The sequence below is a fragment of the Pelmatolapia mariae genome, linkage group LG6, assembly GCF_036321145.2.
Source record: "Pelmatolapia mariae isolate MD_Pm_ZW linkage group LG6, Pm_UMD_F_2, whole genome shotgun sequence".
Lineage (NCBI taxonomy): Eukaryota > Metazoa > Chordata > Actinopteri > Cichliformes > Cichlidae > Pelmatolapia > Pelmatolapia mariae.
Window position 1 is genome coordinate 19430266 of NC_086232.1, and position 20973 is coordinate 19451238.

Consider the following 20973-nt stretch of genomic DNA (forward strand, 5'->3'; position numbering starts at 1 on the left):
AGTACACAATTGTAACTGCAATATAATTGTTGAATTTAGTGTTATATTACTGCATTACCGAAAAATGTAATGTGAATACAGTAATGCGTTACTTTAATTTGGACCAGTTGCAATCTATACTCAGCCTGTTTTAAATGGCAGTGAATTAAAAATGGAAGGACAGGTGGCTCTATAATTTAGTAACAGTACTGTTATGGTCTGAAGTCTTCTTTGGTTTAATCTGGACCTTGGGACAAATGAAGTGGGAATGTGGAAACTTAAAACATCAGAGAGGTAAGGAAGTACCAGCCCATGCAATAAAATCTTAATATCAATCTTAAACCTGACTGGAATCCAGTGTAAGGAAGTCAATATAGGCGATACGTGGGCCTGCTTGCATATGCCAGTTAAGTTGGGTAACTGCATTTTTGGACCAACTGCAGTCAACCAAGCAACAACAGCCTGACATCTAATAAAGACTGTTAAAACAGGCTCAATGAAGTGACATGAAGGCATGAATAACCTTTTTAGAATCTTCAAAGAAAGAAACAGCTTGACCTTCACAAGTATCTAAAACTCAAAAAAACTAGTTTTACCTTTTTATAAAGGTAAACCATCAAAGATCATTCCCAGGTTCTTTACAGAGGACTGTCTACATCTTTAAAGGCCAGAGGTTGCCAGTACTATGGAAGTCCCAACAACATGACTTTTATTTTCTGATCATTTAAACTATGACAGTTTAGCTTTTTAGCAGGCAGTCAGTAAGGCCTGTCAGAGGTGTCATAGTTTAAACAGGTAAATCTACCCCGAACAATCCCGACACACCAACATGTACTTTAATGTTTACTGTTTTCTACACATGCATCATTTCAAAGAAGAGGCAAGTTTTCTTCATAAATCCATCTACGGTGTGATCTCTGGCCTCTCATCATGTATTATGGTTAAATTCACCAACTGTTATGGTGATTGTTGTATAATGTATGAAATACACATTTTTGTCAGTATATTGTTTTTTACTGTATAGATGTTAAATGTTAACTGAGAACAGGGTGCAGGTTTTTGTAAGATTTCTTTGTGAAACACGACAGAATTTCACGCTGTCACTACGTTTTGTGAATTACCATACAAACCCTCCCTTTAACTGAAGCGCTTTTAAAATTTCACACTCTTAGTCGACCTTGAAGAAAATATTTTTCTGCTTTATTTGATCAAGATAGGTTGAAAGGGAATAGTGAAGGCGCAGATCACAAAAAGCTTACATTTTTTATGGTGAAAGCATTCTTTTCTTTCTTTCCCTGCTTTCTTGCAGAGTTTGTGACAAATGCTCATTAAAAGCTGTCTTTTTTTTTTTTTATGCTGTTCTTTAAAATGCCAACGACAGTCACCTTGACAGCACCATTGCCTCTCTGGTGCCTTTGGAAAATGCCTGGTTTTGAATTTGTTTTCAGTAGGTGGTGATCACAGTGTCTGTAAATTTGTCTTTATAGATTAAGGTTTACTATATTCTGGATGCACCCCTGTAATAGGTGTTTTACAGCATGAAAATGCCAGTTACACACACCAAACCACATAATCATCCTTTTCCACTCACACCTCCTCTAACACTTCATTGTGTTAAAGGTACGTCTAAACAAGGGGTGACAAACACAAGGCCCGGGGGACTTGAACTGTATTGTCATAGGTTTTACAGCTAGCTTTTCCTTTTGAAAAGCTAGAAACTTTTAACCAAAATGACGGTATATTTTGAACTACCAGAACTTCTTTCTCCAATTTTACATATTTATCGTGTTGTTTCACTGGTCCAGCCCACTTAAAATCCAAGTGGGCTGCTCATATCCTCTTGCTGCTCAGTTGCCTAAACCCCCGTTTCCCAACCACTGTGCCGCGGCACATAGGTGCGTAAGTGTGCCGTGAGAAATGATCAGGTGTCCCGTGGAAGATTACCTGGTTCCACCTGATTAGTAATTAGTAAGCGATCCGGGTGAATAACAGTTACATTCTCTTCCACTAGAGGGCAGTACAACTACCTGCTCTAATTATATCGGTTGCCAACTGCCAGTAAAACAGAAGAAGACAAAGAAGAAATTACATAATAGTCATGCTGTGAGCGAGACAACGCAGTGCGTAATAGCAATAGATAAATATTTGAAAAGAAAAAATAGTCAGTCTGACCTGGAGAAAATTCCCGACCCAGATGAAGGCCCTAGCACGAGTAGTGGTCAGAACAAAGAAATCGAGCCAATTCCGCCATGCCTGATGCAGGGAAAAATTATCAATATCCTTTTTGTGACATTTTTGTTCGGTGGTGTGCCGTGTGATTTTTTTTTTTTTTTCTCAATGTGAAAAATGTGCCGTGGCTCCAAAAGTTTGTGAAACACTGGCCTAAACATATTAAGGCTGATGTAGATACCGCATGGAGATATGCCTTTTTCATAAAATTTCATCCACTGAATCATTTTGTCCATACGTCTCAGGTTCTTATTTTTTTTCTTGGTTTTTTTCTTGTTTTGTCCTTTTGCACACTGATGTACTAAAATGACCACACATTGCATGCCAGAATTTTGCTGCACAGATAAAATGCAGCTTTTGGATCTCATCCAGAGAGGTTTCTTTACAAACTTTTGTCATTACTGTTCTTGAGTGCATACAAATGCTAATTAATACATAATTTCAGAGCCATATGGTGTAATTTACTCCGTATCGAGCTGGATGGTTTTGTAGAGCTTTCATGTGAAGCAGCTGTGAACATTAGAGTCACATCCTTTGTGTTTTTTGTTCAATGTGCTGAAAAACTATAACAGCAGACGCTAGCATTCTTCCATCTCGAGACCTCACATAACATGCTTTGAAATATTCAGGAAAAACCAAGAAGCTTTGTTGCTGTTTGACTTCACTGCTGTGCATCTGACTCTACCAAGGAGATCACAAGGTTGTCTTAGTGGATTCGTGTTTATCATTTTAGTTGTGATCATCGCTGGCATCAGCGAGTGTTCTTAGTGCATCTTATAGTATGTTAGAGAGAGCTGCTGTTCGTAACCATTCATTCAACCTGATTTGCTGTACAGAAATCGTGAGATAAAAATTCTTCCTGTCCTTGAAAGAAATGAGTGCTGAGTGACAGGCTGCTTTTGATGCCAGAAATGAAAGCCATCATAAAGCTGATATCTCACTGCCGGGGGGGAGTTTGACTTGCCTTACTGCCATTTTAATTGACTGCTGATGCAGCAATTTTAGTACAGTGCTGTGTAAAAGTCCTGAACCAACCCTCATTTCTTTATATTCTGCAAGGAAAATGGGCAGAGGTGGCAAAAGTACAGACATTCTGTACTTAAGTATAAGTACAGATACTAGTTGTAGAAGTTGAAGTACTGATTCAACTATTTTACTCAAGTGAAAGTAAAAGTATAGGCTGTGAAATGTACTCAAAGTACAGAAACCAAAAAGTAGCTCTTTGGAGGACGTTTCTACCTGCTATTTTTGTGCAAATAAAACCTGAGCCTTGTCCAATATTTATGTAATAATAAATTAATAATAAAGTTTAATTCTAATAAATGTACCCAGCTTACATCAGGTACGTGGAACACTAGCAGAGAAAAAAAGGAAAATAAAAAAAGTAGTTCTTTTTAAAATAAAAGTAAAAAGTTCCCAAAAAATAACTACTTAAGCAAAGTACAGATACCTGAAAATTCTTCTGTTTGGTTATGACCACCTTTATTCTTCAACACAGCCTGAACTCTCTTAGGAAAACTTTCTTGTGCATGTCTTGCATGTTAGATCAAAACATGACAGAACTTTTCTGTTTTCATAATTGAATCGATTTTCACAAGATCCCCAACACCACTGGCTGAAATGCAGCCCTAAATCCTAACAGAGGCTCCACTCTGTTTTACACGTGGCTAACGACACCGCTCTCCTGACCTCCTTCATACATATCGACGACAATTTGGACAGAAATTTTAAATTTGGATTCATTACTCCATAAGACCTGTTTCCACTGATTTTCATTCTTGAGCTTGTGATTTGACACACTTCAGGCTTTTCTCCCTGCTTCCCTTCCTTAAGAATGGCTTCTTGACAGACACCCTTCTACTGACACCATTTTTGATGAGGCTTCAGTGAACGGTAGATGGATCTCCTGAAGGGCCTAATGAATCTTTCAGGTCCTGTGTCAGGTCTTTGCTGGATTTATTTTCCTATGTCTTAAGGACATGCATTTCAGATGACTGAAAGACATCTGGCATATATATAGTTTTCAGGGTTTTTTTTTTTTAGACCTGCCACTTCTTCTTTTATCCTCCACTTGTCCAGTTTCTTCAAATTATTTTAGGACACACTGCACACCATGCCAAGATATGCCCAATTTTCAGCTAATAGAAATGTGACTCACTTTGTTGGTGCAAAAATACAATTTATTCTTGTCAATTTATGTTTTGTAGATTCAACTAAAGAAATGGGAACAAAGTGTTTTTGTAACAGGCTGCTAAAGATTAAAGATATAATATAAAAGTTGTCTGTTATGTGTCGACACAATATTGGTTCATTCCTTGAGTCAGATGTCCTTTGTCATAGGTGAGTGTTAAGTCGCTTAACAAACAATAAACATTCTTCTGAAAATGGTCAGGTCAGGACTGAAAAACACTGATCATACAGTACATTTCATTTTATTTTCTAAACATATATTGTTTGGGGGGGTTGAGGTCTTAATGCATAAAGTAAGACTTCTTGATTAAGGTTTTAAAAAACACATATTTAAGAGTATTTTGGAAATTTATTGAAATAATAAACATGACAACACATCGATTGAGCTTTCAAATATCATGTTATCTTTATCATAACGAATGTGACATATTTGTTTGATCTAAGTTATGTGTGTGTTTTTAGAATCACTGGAAGCCAAAACCCAATTAATTAGGCCTAACATGCAGCACGTGTGTAGGTGCTTGGTTCTTTTGTGATGTTGTTTTGCACTTTCACATATGAATTTTAATATATAAAGCTACCTTGGCTGTTTTCTCCTTTCTTCTTGTATAGTTTATTGTCGTTATGTTATTATTATTATTATTGTTATTATTATTATAATACAATATAGTTTATTTATATTATATTATTATTGCCTTGTATTGTCATTATTCTCTACAGTCTAATGTCATGTTTTGACCCACTGTCATGTGATTTGTGCCACTTCACTTTATATCCTAAAGGAAAATCTTCCCCTCTCATCTTTCATCCCCTTCTCCTTCCTTCTATCCTCTCGTCTCCTGTTTCTCTCCATCCTCTATGCTCCCTGTCGGCTCTCCCTTCCTCCCTGTCTTCCTCTGTGTAGCCTGTAATGATCTGGTGGCCTCAGGCAGAGACAGGAAGCCCAATGCTTTGGTCCAGGTGGCTGTCATAGATCCCCACAAGCAGCACCTCGTGTCTCACGCCTGCACAGAGATAGTTGAGGTAAGGCATCACACGCACACACACGCGCCATCCTCTTGCTTGTCTCCGGCCCATGATGTTTGTTGTTTTGCCGTGTCTCTGGGTCACCAAGTCTCCGTTGGTATTCTCTCCATCGCTGTCTGCCCTCCTTTCTCTCAACCTTGCTTTTCCATCTGACTCACCGAACTGGAACAGACAATGAGCCCTAACCTTCTATTTCTAGTGACAGCTGAGTCCAGACATTCACATGAGTGACTGTGTTGTGTGTCAATCATGCATTTACAGTACATATACAGTATGCGTTTCTGGGTTTAATTGTGTGTGGGTAAAGCAGTGAGAGTGTTTTGCGCTCTTTGACCTCTTTAAATTCTTCTTCTTTTACTTCCACTGTGACAGTGTTGTTGCTGAGACAGCAGCCACATGAGTGTTTTCTGGGCAGCAACAGCTGCCCCCGTCCCACTTTGGAACACCCACCTACACACATGTGCAGAGGCCAACACACACACACAGTCCTTTTTTTCTCTTCTCCTTCCTCATATAAGGGCAAAGTTTCCAGGCGCAAAGAAAGGAGACACTATTTCCCTCCTAATCCAGTAAAGCTAAATTAGCATAACCGTCTCTTTCAAAGACTGATTTCAACTGCTTTTCCCCTCAGTCAAGGGAGCAGCAGAGTATGTGTGTTTGTGCATGTGTGAGTGGAAACACAGGATGTGGTAGGGTACTGTATGCTGGCTCAGCCAGCTCTGCAGACACTGAGGGCTGCTGGAGTTTTGATTTCATGGCTGTAATGTTCAGGATTTGGAGTATGATCTGAGGACATGAACTGCTTTCGTCTTCCCAAAAAAAAAAGGGTACGTTCCCGTTCATTGTGATTTAATTTAAGTGTGTTTTAAAAGAGAGGTTTGCACCCTTAGAAGAGAGTCTGGTAGATTCGCTGTGCCGTATATTTACTTTATTAGTCTGGATTGTGTCATAAAAGTGAACATCTCTTCTGTTACATAAACCAGTGTATTTAGCATTTCCCCCAGAAACTGGATCAATCAGAAAATTATTATTAGTGTTATGTCAGGTCTTTGCTGACATAACATATTAGTGTTATTTGGACTCAGAGGTGAAGCCAAACTGAGAAGAGAATATGTCTCGTTGAAATAATCTTTGATTGAAGTTTTAATGGAGCAAGGGATTCTTGCCAGTAGGCTTTCACACTTAATACAGAAACAAATGTTTATTAACCTGTATGACCAAAGGCAGAACTGTGTGTGTATGTGTGTGTGTGTGTGTGTGCGCGTGTGTGTGCGTGCGTGTTTGTGTGTGTGCGCGGGTGTGCAGGCACCGGGGAGCCTTACTCTATGTGTATTATTTGAAGACAGCACTTGTGCCACTTGTGTTTTCACTGTTGTCACATTCCCAGGATGCCTTCTCTCAACAGCTGCTGTCGGCTTTGCGAGCGCCTGGCCTGGCTGGCCGTGTGACGTCTCGCTCGTGTAATATGTGTGCTATCATGCTGTATGTGATAGAAGGGTTTCATTTAGAAGATAAATGATGGAGCATGCCAGGTGCTACAAAGCCTCTCTGGTCCCGCCCGTCAATCGCGCTCAGGTCAGGGGAAAAATGTTCTTTGTTTTATGAAAGCTATATGATCACTCTTTATGTCTCACCACTCACATGTTTCAGAAGAAGTAAGAGCAGGGACTCGCAAAACAATTCCAGGTGTTTTTAAGAGCTCTTTGGAACCATTATTGGGGTCATTACTCAAGAAAAGTAATGGATTACATTACTCATGTTTCTTTAAAAGAATGCAGCACATTACTTAATTACTTGCCAGAGAAGTCATTTGTTACACTAGTCACTATATTACTTTCTTGTTACTCCATAAATTGACCTGAAACCAATTGTCTCATAATTAGCATTTAACAATATAAACTTACAGGATACAGTCCGTCACACCAACCCAAATCCCTATCCTAATGACGACACGCATACGATTTTTTCTTTTAGTTTTTAAGTATGAACAGAAAGCAAAGATTAAAACCAGCACAAAAAAGCGATCGCCACAGTGAGTCTACGTTAGAAACATGAACAGGTGTAAATGGAGGCTCCAGCCTGACTGCTCATCACTGCTTTTGTTACCTGTTGAAGATCAGGCTGTCTGATGGTCTGGGGTCAGCATTCACTCAGCTCGAACATTACTCTGGGTTCTTGGCTAGCTTAGCGTTAGCATGCTGGTGCAGATGCTCACAAAGAGGCGAAGTTGTGTTAGCAGCATAATGCGGCTTCTGTCTGTCCTGCATGCAGTTTCCACTTTACCGTCGCACTCTCGTCTTTTTTAGTGCATGTTTGTTTGGTGCGCAGCTAACCGAAGAACCTTTGTAACACAAGTAATGACATTACTTGTCATTACAGTTACTGCTGTGTGTTTACATTAACGCATCACTTTGTATCTCATTACTCCCAACACTGTATATAACTGTGAGAGAAAGAGTCACAAAAAGAACAAAAACATTGCAACCTGAAACAATAGGAAGACAAAAAGGGGCTCAAATGGATTGCATTGCTTTATTTACATCCCAACGTTTTTGTAAGTGGGGTTGTAGTACAGAAGCGGGACATGGTATTTTAACTTGACCCGTTTCATCTCCATAAAGCAGGTTTATTTCTCAGTGTGGATACTGCAGCTTAACCTGCGGTTGGTAAAACAGAAAAGGGACAAGTGACAGCTTAAATGCTGAAAAAATTGTTTTTGGTCACATTGTATTTGAAGCTACCAACACACACACACACACACACACACACACACACACACACACACACACACACACACACACACACAAATGCCATCTGGTATTTTACCGAGTGTTCAGAGAAAGGAGATGTCCTTTTTGTAGAAATTGTAAGTCCTTTGTTTTCCACATGTGCATGCTTTCCTTGTGCTGAGCCTGACACAAGAGAGAGAAATTGGGATGGAAAGAGTTGCATTTTCTGCCAATCCCTAATACTTCTGTGTAGGAAAATCCCTTTCCTTAAACACGGGCAATGGGTCCAGAAGTGGTGGTACTTGAGGGGATTTGACGTCACGCAAAGGCAGGGGATAAAACAGCCTTTGATGTCAGGCTAGTCAAGCATAGAACCCCCTGCCTGGAACAAGTCCAAAAGTCTAGTCTCTCTGTGTATATGTAATTATGAATGGTCAAGGAAACTCAACCCAGAGTACTTGCACTTCCCCCTCTGCCCAATCGCGCACAAACACACACACACCCTCTAAATGCCCTAAATTGGTTATTCCACAGAGATTTGCAACCCAAACTGACAAAAAGACAAGAGAGGGGCAGCTGTCTCCCATAGCATATGTTGACCACTTGTATGACAGCCCAGCTCACTTCTTTGTGTAAATGGAGACAGCATTACCACTTTAGCTCATCTCAGCCCATCAGCAGCTCTAAGAAGATTCAGCTGCAGCCGAGGCTGCCAAGCATGCTGGTAAGTCTGAATGAGGCATATTCAGCGTGCCAGAGAGGGAGGTGTAACGGATTATGTCTGTGTACCTGCACATTCTCGAGTATAATGGTCAAGTCTGTCTTTTTGTCAGTGTATAGTACAGATAAGATCCCCATTTGCTCTGGGCTCAAAGCAGTGCATTGATTCCACTGCGTGTGTACCTACTGTGCTCAATCAGGCTGTGTGCTTAGAGCGTTGGTGTACACAAACCACACAGCTTCATGGCTGGGTGGCAAAATGGCACCAGGCGTCAAGACTAATATTACCGCGTCTAGAGACATGAAATCAGAAGCAATAGACTTGTTTTATTTCCCCTCCGTCAGCCCAGCGTAGATTTCTGAAGGATCAGCGGGGTTAGTGGTGTGGTGAGGAGGTGGTGTTTGCGCGTTCCCTCTGTGTGTGTGTGTGTGTGTGTGTGTGTGTGTGTGTGTGTGTGTGTGTGTGTGTGTGTGAGCGAGCTTGTAGTTAAACACATAATTCTGTCCTTGTGTGTTAAGCATACTGCTGTTTTTAGGGAGACTTCAGAGTCTGGCTCTCCGAGCTCCGAAAACCCTGGATTGTCTAAGGCTCTTCAGCTGATGTGTCAATCTCAGCTGAGCTACAGAAAAGCAGATGAAGCATTCATTCGGTGTTGCCTTTTTTTAAAAAACTCATTCCGAAGAAATAATAAACTATCGTGTTTAGGTGATGGATGGAAACACCTGAACACACGCGGCAGACCGCAGAAGTATCTCAGCAGAGTATTTAACCACAACACCTGTGGTTTGATTACTTGGTTTGAGGGCCTTTGTTCATATCATACCCTTCATTCTCTGCTTCTTTTTCCTCTCTCTATACACTATAAACTGACATAATTAACTGCTATTGAAATATTGCCTATTTAAATAAATCTGTGGTATGTCAAAGTGCTGAAGTAACTCTTTTCATCTTCTAGCGGCCTTGCACCCACCAACCTCCTTGTAATAAGGTCTGTGCAATAAATCGCTGTTATAATTTATCCGCTTGCCAGGAAATCATATTTTGATGGTACGTGCTGTGATCAAAAAAAAAAGAAGCAGAAACCTAATTTCAATTTGTGAGCTATCCACTCCAAAGCTGCCTCCTTTTGCGGCTTCTCACAACTTCCACTGATTTTGCTTCATTTGGATTATTCTCTTGAAGTCTTCCTCTGCACGCCGTGCCTGTCTCCTATTGGCGATGCACGCTGGATCTCATCCACAATGTTAAAATGCTCACCCTTTGACTGCAGTTTGATTTTGGGGGAGAGGACAGTTGAAGGGAAGCATATCTGGCAGCACAGGGTGGGTAGTTAGCTAAAAAGATTCTTCTAGTTTAGCCAAAAAGTCCTAGCCTTTTCAGTGCTCTATGATGTCAAGGCGAAGCTGCGTCGACAGTCTGACCCAAGGAGAAAAATTCAGTGTAAAAAATAAAGACAAGCACTGTTCACTTGTCACGCTCCTGATCTTGAAGCTCTGCCTTTAAGTTTGGACACTAGAGCTCTTCGACTGCTGTTTAGCGTCTGGGTCACAGAGCCAGCCCCAGCTCTCATCATAAGTAATGATTCTAGACATGAAGGTTGGGTCATTCTGGCATGGAAGTTGCTGCAAAATTGCAAATGCGCAAGGGCAAGTAGTCAGACGTGATGGACGGGTTTTCTTTATAAAAATAGTGGAAGCACTGGAAATGGTGCAGAGCACACAAGGAGATGACCTTGAAGGAATAAGTGGCCAGTTTTTAATTGGGATGCTTTTTTGCTTTCATGCATATAGTTTTCATTGCACGATCTATAACCACTATAACTATGTAACAGCTGCACAAAACAGTTCAGTAGTGTGTACCACCCAGTGTTATTTTTTAAGCTGTGCTTTTTTTTTTTTCAAACTTAAGGGTGTGTTCAGACATTCACGCATAGCTGCCAGTCTGTCTGTATCAGTCTCATTACCAGTCCCCAATCTGTCCCCACACGGTCCCAAAGGGCTGCGTTCGAGAGACGCCCATCAGAGCTGTGCAAGGGAACAGGAAACCCCCAGTGTAAACAGAATGCTTTGAATTGGTTCAAATAGACAACAGCAAGTAGTTAAACTGTTCTTGAGACTTCTCAGGAAAGCCCCTCAGCTCCTGGAACAATACGCTTTACTCCTGGAGTTGGAGGGAATAAAATGTGTTGCTCTGTTTGTCAGCAGGAATACATTTACTATAAAAATGTAATATAGAGCACTGGCTTTAGTGGAGGGCTGCGGTCTCTGAATGCCAATCAGGTTTTTAGTAGAATTTATTGCAGATTGCAATTTTTTTTTTTAAAGTTCTTTTATTTTTGCAAACATTTGACACGTACGGGATTTACTTTAAAGTAATTAATGAATGCTACAGAGATGCCTTAAAGGTTTAACAGCCAGGACTGACCGGAGGCATTATTGCTATAAATTATAAATGACTGTGTCTTATCTTGTCTACTTGCCTCGTACTCAAAGTCTAAATTCTCTGGCTTTTTATCTAATCAGTACAGATAAAGAAGTTATTGAGTGTGACTTTTAACACGCCTATAATCAGATCTGAGGCAATGATTCCACTATTGTTTACCTCACTGTCACATGCCTACAGATTGGAGGAGAGGTGTATAAATACATTTCACACACACAGGCTGAATATCGTGCTAATATTGCTGCTGCCTCACTGCAAATGACATTCAGTACTTTTGACCCACTGACAAAGCAGCAAATCAGAGGAGGAAAGAAAAAGTGAGGTTACACAAATGTCACCTGATTCGTGGTCTATGTTAAGTTACTGATGAACCTCAGAGACATAAAAAAGAAAAATCAATAAAAATGTGGGTAACTGCAGGTACCACAGCTTATCCTTTCGTCAGGATTTTACTTTGTGGCAGGCAGGTTTCAGACCCAGACGTAGGACTCACAGCACAGGAGGAGAAGAGAAAGCAAGCTTCTAACAATGATTATACAAAAATAACAAAAGTCCAAAAGTAACCCGAAAGGTAAAGTACAAACCAAGGAATCCACACGTCTACAGGTACAGGAACCAAGGGGACACACACCGCTGAGAGGGACAACATGACACAGGGCAAGGTGAAAGACACAGCAGGGACAATGATTCAAACGTATGAACTTGATGCAGAAATACAGAAAGACTTATAGACATAAATAAAGAGACTGAAAAGCCTGGGGGAATATGAAATGACATTATAAACAATAAACAATAAAGCAGTAGAACATAAATCCCCACAAGCCAACGAAAGCTCCAAACGCTGGGTCCGAGACTCAGGAACCATGACACCATTTTATTCCACTTTAAGGTCACGAAGGACCGGAGCTTATCCCAGCTGTCATAGGATGGAGGCAGGGCACACCCTAGACAGATCACCAGTTTAATTTCATCTTATTTTCATGGCACAAATTCACAGCAGTAGGCATTTCGTATTGTAAGGAAAGGACAAAGAAAAACAACGATTCAACCATTCCCTAAGAGCCGTCACTGGCAAAAGTGAAGAGGAAGATACCTCCAGCTGAACCAGGCTCAGCGGGGGAGGGCGCCCACCCCCTGCTGCGACTGATAGGCGTGAAGGAAGGAGAAGAGAGCAAAGAGGAGCGAAGCAAGGCAGCTATAATATTACAATAAACCCGCAGCATTTTGGTGGGGCCAGCTACCCCCTGCCAGTAACATGTAGCTCAGAGTCCCAGAAATTTCCAGGAAGATAAAGAAAGAGCAGGGATAGACAAGGCAGGGATCGCTGAATCGATCACAAAATGTAGAGAATTAAACACTGAAAGCTCATCCTATTGATCGTCTTGCACACAAAACTTTTATAACAGTTTAAAATATGCCTAAAGGTCCCTTAAGGACAGTCTTTTTGTATATAACAATGATTTCCTTTGTTTTGATACATCACGGAAGCAAAGGCGTATCACCATGAGACTGTCAGAAAATATCACCAATTTCCCTTTTTCAAAAATGTTGTTGAATAAATCATACCTTGCAGATCCCAGCACGTAGGCTCGTCTTATTTCATGACACTGCTTGTCTGCCGCTTGGCTTGTTTCGTCGCGTCTTGTTTCTAGAAAGGTTTTGATGTTAAAGCAAATAGCGCCCAGAACCCTTGTTAGCAGGTGTGGAAATGAAAGAAAAGTCTCAAACGAGCACAACAGAAGTTAAAGGTGGTGACTGGGTCCTGCGATTTGAGGGAGGTTGTGAGCAAATATTGGCTAATGCCATGCTGCCTTCTGGTGTTTGAAAGCCCAACACTGTCTGCTGTGTTTGCTTTAATCCTATTGCCTGCTTGCCACTGCACCAGCTTACCTGTCAACATTTGTTGCTCCTGATCTGCAGCCTCAGTTGGCAGACTGTATTTATGCCACACCTCCAGGTAGACCCACTAGGGAGAGCTCTATCTTCTGCTTTTTTTGTGCCCAGGAGAGGCGAGAGGAATGGAGAGAAATGCCAGGAGGAGGAACAGGGCAGACTGAGCTCAGCTGCTGGCTCATTTACCCAGCAAAAAAAAAAAAAAAAAAGTCCTCTTCCTTTATTCCCCCCTCTTCAGCTTCCTGCTTTTTCACGTACATCTGTGTTGCAGTGCAAATGTGGATATCGCACATGTGTGTACACACACAAGCACACACTGTATCTCACCATATTCCTGTGTTGTCCCTCTCTCTTGCCAGGCGAACAAAGACCCACTGTTTCTGACGGGGGTGACCTTCCCTTCAGAGTATCCTGCTAGCCCAGAGACGCTAGTCAAGCTAAGTGTGTATGATGCAAAGGACAAGACCCAGGAATCAGTGAGTAAACACTTTTTGCTCTGCATGTGTGTGCGTCGCATATGTGCATGCTAAAAATCCAGTGGGTGAGAAACGGGGAGCTGTAACGATGACAGCGTGCTCACAACTGGCTTTGAACACATCTCTAGAGTGGAGGTTTTGCTGTACCGAGCTTTAAACTATACAGGGGGATGATCATTAAAAGAAATCCGGTTTCAGAATCTCATTATGTTTAAATTTATCCTGCTTATTCGAGGTGCAAAGAGTTGCGTGCTGATTTACAGGACTGAATCACGGCTGTATCGTTCCAATCAGTCTCAGACCAAAACTTTTTGCCTCGAGTTTTGAAGGAAAAGGTTGTGAAGCCTTCAGTGAGCATCCGTGCATGGCACTGATCCCACGGGAAAACCAACCGGCACATCAGTGGGAATGGAAAAGAGAGCCAGACAGAGAATCCTGAATGGGCCGGGCCCTCTGATTTAGACGTTTAAAACAGACTTTATAACAGGCTCTTCAGTGTGCACCGACGTTTGATCTCAATCAGCCACCCCACTCAACCCTGCGTGCCAAGATCTTAATTTGGCATAACTTACTATGAAACATTCATGAGCTTTATGATGAGTTAGGACTTCACTATAGCGGTGGTTAGTATTTGCAAATGTATTACATTAAGGCCTCTGATTTTGTGTTGGCACAAGGCCAGCAGTAGCGCAAATACAGTCCCAGTGTGTCTGCGCACCGGAGCTGTGTTTGCTCTGGTGCGCAAACACACTGGGCCCACTTTTTTTCTACACTTACTCTGTGGATGCACGCAGCCTGTAGCTAGCTTGAAATGACCTATTTTAACGATCTGCTACTTGACTTGGCGTGAAACAACAAATGTGTTTTTTCCACCTGTGGCTTCCACTTCTTGTTGCCAAACCCTTGGAACCAACAACCGAGACAAAATTATAGATAAACAAAATCTCTAAAAGCTCTACTTTTGTGTTATTAAAGCTCTGTGTCATCATGAGCAATGTAGGCTGGAAAAACTATGTAAACCCTTGAGTTTAGTACCGTCAGGAACAATGACCTCTTCTAAACTTATTCACTACTCAAAGCACTTAACACTAAAAATACCTTCACTCACTCATAAACACACTCGAACAGAACTTTTTTAATCTGTCAGACTCACTCTTACACACTGATGAATGCATCTGTTTAGTATTTTGCCTAAGGACATATTGACTAACAGACTAGAGAAGCTGGAGGTTGAACCACCAACCGTCCAATTAGTGGGTGACCCCACTCTTCCTCCAGAGCCACAGCTGCCCCATATGAAACTGGAATAACGTTGAGGAGGAATTTTGATTGTTCTTGATCTCATGAAATAATGTCAACTGATTAACATTTCTGTTATTTTTTTGTGATCGAACAGCCTTCTTCAGATCATGCCAAAGCATCTCAGTCAGCTTAAGGTCAGGACTCTGACGCGGTCTGTTCCAAAACAAGTTATTGTTTGTTTCACTCGTTTTAATATTGATTTTTTTGTTAGCTTTGGGTCATTGTAAAACCCGACCTCTCAGGTCATGAAGTCCTGTCCTGGCATTCTCCTGCAAAAGTTGAATTAATTTTTCCCTCAATGGTTGTAACGTGGGATTTAAGATCCTGCGTTGCTGTTGGTTTGCGTAGGAGTCCGGTTACACAGAGAGAGGGATTATGGGAATTCAACCTATGCAGAGGCTATGCAAACGCACTTGCATGCAGTCCTCCAAAAAAACCAACAGTACAGCCCTGTGGCGCCAACACTATGAGTAATGTGTAAATGCTGATTGGACATAAAGCAGGCTTGTTTAAGAAAAGCAGTGACAGTTAACCACAAAATGCTGCAATGGATAGTTCTCACTTCAATAAGCTCTAACTCCCCCACGACCCTTAACTGGAACAGTCAGGAAAACAGGTGCGGGGTTTAACCGCACTTTGTCCATCCATTTATTTTCTTATCCGATGAAGGGTGCAGAGGAGCTGGAGCCTATCCCAGGTGTCCTAGTCAACATTGAACAGGTCACCAGTCTATTGCAGATCTAGGGGTTGTCCCTTTTTATTTCTATATGTTCTACGATACAGAGGTGAAAATAATGACAGGGGAACAAGAGTAGCCATCATTGCTATGTGACAGCACACAGCTAACAACATGTAGAAAGATCTGGAAAGGTTTTTGTAGCACCTTATAGGCTATCAATGCACGGTCATGCTGGCATTCAGAATAGCCCCAAATCAATACGTCCCTCCTTGCAAAAACCAAAAAATATATAGAAAGCATATAGTAAGCCTATCTGATATTAATAAATGAATAATTACTCCTCTATTCAGAGAATAGGGAAAGGGGTTTTTTTTAGGTAACACATTTTTGGAGAAAAAACCTCTACTACCATATAATGTCATGTCCTGTTTTACCTAAGACATAAAAACATAACAGTTAAAAACATAACAATGATTTAATGATTTATTGGCAAGAACATTTTGCAACTTCTAGGATTTCATGCAAAACCATGTATGACCATTACAACCGTTAAACACTGCCCTCACTGCTAAAAATCCTCTAAAGAATGAAAAAAATGCTTATTGCAAACTAGTATGTGGATTCAAAGCATTGGTTAGAAACTTTGCGCGTGGGACTTGCACATGTTTCCCACACTCACTGAAATGGTAGATCAGGTGCTTTTATGAAGTTATGTCCCCCATAATCCCTCTTACGCTGTGTTTTAATCTCAGTTAACTCTCATTTAGGTTAGCCTAAATTAGCTCACAATGGCTCTTTATAACTTCTCTAGAAATTAGAATAACTTATGATTTGTTTAATTTTGTTTAAGTACATTGCAGGTGCAGGTCTCTTGTCTGCGTCACACTCCGACCTCTGTTCCCTTTTGGCGCTATATATGATCACTCCTACGCTGTTTTACCATTTCACTGCTTCAGGATTACTCCATGGTTCTTCAAAGAGCAACACTCTGCAGGAACCTGAGCATCTGTTGGGGGAAACACAGACAGTTCTTGTGATGTTGTCAAGATCCCGCGTCACCGCTGCCACTTAAAAAACACACACAGACATGAGATGTGCAGTTTAACAGTTTAAAGTTCCCATAAAAGCACAATTTTGTTTGATTTGATGGGTCGGAAATCAATTGTAACAGGTCAAATTTAACCTAGGACAGCTTCAATGTGCAGATGAAATTGTAGCACATGGATAACAGTATAAAAAGTGTGCATATTTTAATTTTTGTGTGTTCTGCATCATTAAATTTCAGGCTAAAAGACCCGTATATGAAGGTTAAAGCATGCTCTGCTGCATCTTACTGTCTCTTGCCCCGTGATATAAAATAATCAAAGAGTTTTAAACAGTTTAAACTGAAGGTTTAACTTTAACCTAAATGTGTCACACCATTTACTTGGATTTCTGTGTAATGGCATTAGCTAGTGGATCTGTCAGCAGAGCCATTTGTCTGTTGCAGAAACTTCCTGTGGGTAGTTTTTATGCTTGTGTTACCATTGGGAGTTTTAAGAAATATCTTAAAAGATAGACATTGTAATGACTACCATATTAAGATACATTACTGATGTTGGTAAAATATTTACTGCCTTTATATATTATTTTAAGAAAGCCTTGGAGAAAAAAGAGATATTGTTCAAGGTAGGTGTCAGTCAAGGGTTCTTTGATGCACAAGTAGTGGACAAAATATTTGATTTTATTAAGTGCTTCAGTATTTAGGGATTTTTAGTGTCTGTCTTCTGGTCTGTCCTTCACCCTGTCTCTGTGAGTGATATTTCTCAATAGCTCCTGTCAGACTGTCAAAAGTATCACTGATAAAGCACACGACATTTCACTCAAGCTTTGCTTTTAGAGCTTTATGCTTAAAAACAGCCTTATAGACAGATCCTATTTAGCATATTTTTATATGCTTCACTCATCTCATTCCACTAAATAAACACACACACACAGCAGAGCCCTTATACCTTACGCAGACTGCTTTAAAAAAATATGTGACCATTAAAACAATGCCTTGCATAGTGCCCCTGCAATAGATCTTCCTTTTCTTTTTTTTCCTTGTACCAAAGCTCTTGCGCTTAGATTTCCGGCTCCGCTCGGCTGGGCACAGCGCGCTTGTCTGGGTCTCATTAGAGAGGCTTTAGTTGACACAGGCGTGACCCTGAACATGAGCTGGCACAATGCGTCAGCCCCTAGTTGCTTAAGTGGCAGATCGAGAATCGCTCAGTCAAGGCTCAGTCATTTAATGTTGCTTTTTTTTTTTTTTTTTTGCCCCTTTGCAAGAGCGAGCACTGGGGCAATTTGCTGTGTTTGTGTGTGTGTTTTACAAATCGGCTGTCAAAAGTTTTACATATCACTTTCAGCTTTGATAGCAGATGTTGTGCCACCAGCTGATTCACTGCAGTGGAACACAAAAACCCCCAAAAAACAGAATAGATGCAGTAGAAATGTAGCACATCTGCAGTTTTGTGTTATATGGCATGTCACCTATTACCGTACCTACCATAAGAGTTTTGAAGTGGAAATAAAGGAGGGTGGAAATGGTGAAGATGGGCGAAGGAAACTGATGGAGCGAGGTTTATAGATGACTGCTTTAACATTCGTAGAAGACCTAAGAATTTCATAGTAGGATGGTTTTACCTGCGCCTTGGGCTTCTCATTTAGATATTGTAAGATGACACTGGCTTCGTGGTCATGAATATTTGAGAATGCACACAGGGATGAGAAAATGATAAGTGAGGGAGTGGAGGTGTGAGATGGAGTAAAAGCAGATCTGATATCACCCAGGTGTAAATGATCCCACCCTTGAGCCTAGTTGTCAAAGAATGACAGGCTAGCCCTTTCTTTGTCACTGACGTCTTGAGTGCAACTTCACTTTGAATGGCTCCCAGGTGGAATAAATTCTCCCTTTCATCTCACATTCTCATCACTGAATGAAAAAATATGCTTTGTGATTGGAAAAAAAAGTTGTGCTTTACAAGGAGAACTCCACAGAAAGTGATTTTATTATTTGCTCAACTAAATATTAAGCATATTATGAATAGAACTACCGTGTTGTTTCTTTTCTTTTATGTTGTTTAAATGAGAGATAAGAAAAAAAACCACCACTGCTGTCATGGTACAAGGCACAAAAGGATAATTGCATTCTGAATACAGAGCAGCAGAGTATTTATTTTCTTCCTGCTTAGTTTCAAGCATATTTACAGTAGTGTGCAAAGGTCTTGATTCACCACTTATTTCTTTATATTTTGCGTCCAAGGAGTGAGATTTTCTGGCTTCAGGTTTTTGATCCCAAAGTGCAGAACAACATAATTTTTTTAAAAAAAGTATAAAAGCAAAAGCTTTCTTCCAGCCACCATGACTCAGATAAACAAATTATAGCTTTGCTATCCTACATAATGCTGTGTGAATTCTCTATGATTATTCACTTACCAGTATTTTGTATTATGTTTGTCTCTGTATTGAAAAGGTCCATGTAGGATGGATTAGTCAATGCTGCGGATGCAAATAAAATAACCTGAGCCTGAATCTTTCTTGTAATTTTTTAAAGGGATCTTGAGCAATAGTTCTCCAGGGATTTTGAAGGTCCAGTCCTTATCCCTGACCATTTTCATTTAAGCATAAAAAAGTGCACTCACTCAACGGATGAACCAGTGTTTTGTCTACACATAATGGACAATTAGCAAAAAAACAGTTTAACTAATTTTGATCTTTGAGTTGAATCAAAATATTTAAAAAAAAAAAAAACATCCCAAAGATAACACATTTTGAGGTATAAAATGGTATTCCGGCACCAGCAAAGCAAATCCCATTGCTGAAAATGTATCTTGTCATGGTGTGTCCGTTAAAAAAAAAAAAGAATCTGGAAAGTGGAGGAAAAAAGAAGATGTGTAGGGCCAAAGAATTATCTGCAGTATCTGAAAGTCACGTCTTAAAAAAATAGGAAAAAGTTCCACCAAAGACCTGACACTGGACATGACACATGCATCTGGCCCTTCAGTTGATCCATCTACCGTTAACTGAAGACTTATCAGAAATGGTGTCAGTGGAAGGATGGCTGTCAAGGAGCCATTCTTTAGGAAAGGGAAACGGGGAGAAAAGGCTGAGGTATGCCACATTACACAAGAACGCCACTGAAAATCACTGACAACAGGTGTTATGAAGTGATGAATCCAAATTTGAAATTTTTAGTTCAAATTAATCTCAGTATGTCTCTGGAGACATCTGTAAAACACAGTGGAGGCTCTGTCATGTTTGAGGCTTTTCAGCCAAAGGTGTTGGGAATCTTGTCAGAATTGATGGAATTAAAAATGATAGCATCTGATTGGCAACAGCTTCATTTTTAAGCAATGATCCCAAAGGTACTGCAAATAAAAATACACTACAATGTGTTAAAAGCACACATGGATAGAATGACACTCGTGCATGGATTGACCTCCCCAGAGCCCGGACCTCAACATTATTGAAGCAGTGTGAGATCACCTTAGTAAAAAACAGATCAAAAGGCAGCCAACACCCAAAGAAGAGCTTTGAATGATCTTCAAGAGGCCTGCTGAACTGTTCCTGGAGACTGCTTAGAGAAATTAGCAGAAAAGTTGCCTGTTCAGGCTGTGTTAAAGAACAAAAGTGTTGTTTTTGCCTTAAATGTTGTATTTTGTATTACCTGTTTTCATAGAAAAATAAAGATATGAGGGGTGATTAAAGACTTTTGCACGGTACTATATATGCAGGTTTCACTGGTGATGGAGAGTGAAATGAAAGATGTGGTCAGATGAAGAGTTTTCAAAGTTCAATAAAAACCCGAGCAAGGCTCATCTGAGAGAAGCAGGATGAAGAAAGTTCAAAGAATATGAATGAAGTAAATGAGATTATTTGTGTGTATTGGGTGCATCACATTTGTGCTCACTTACCTTGGTGAAGAGGCTCAAAGACAGACTGCTAATGACAAACCTGTGTTTGTTGTCAGTGCAAACCTATTACCAAGTGTTCTTGTGGTATAAAAGGATAGGACAGCTGCGTCTGGAAGAGCTCTTCTGTCTAATCACAGCCTCATTTATCCTGCCTTTGCTCTCTGCAGTCTGGAATGGATGTGTAATGCATGTTTTCAGTTTGCATTCCTGTAACTGACCATGGTGAGGAATTTTGATTGGTTTTTGTGATGTGAACCATGGTGCAACAAACAAAAGGCTTCATTTGAGTAAAACAGGAAATGGAGCATGCCTGGTCATTTCCATAAAGCAGCCATAAAATGTATTCAATCCAATAAAACACAAGGAGAGGGTT

The 20973-nt window shown here is 40.5% G+C and overlaps 1 protein-coding gene across 2 annotated transcripts in view; it reads left to right on the top strand.

Moving 5' to 3' along the window:
• Nucleotides 1-20973, top strand: part of inpp4b (inositol polyphosphate-4-phosphatase type II B) — a 177949-nt gene that overhangs the window by 20598 nt on the left and 136378 nt on the right. For both annotated transcript variants that reach the window (XM_063476107.1, XM_063476106.1), the window contains exons 3-4: nucleotides 5303-5421; nucleotides 13569-13685. In XM_063476107.1, coding sequence (XP_063332177.1) covers nucleotides 5303-5421; nucleotides 13569-13685 — 236 coding nt within the window. The remainder of the gene's footprint in view (nucleotides 1-5302; nucleotides 5422-13568; nucleotides 13686-20973) is intronic.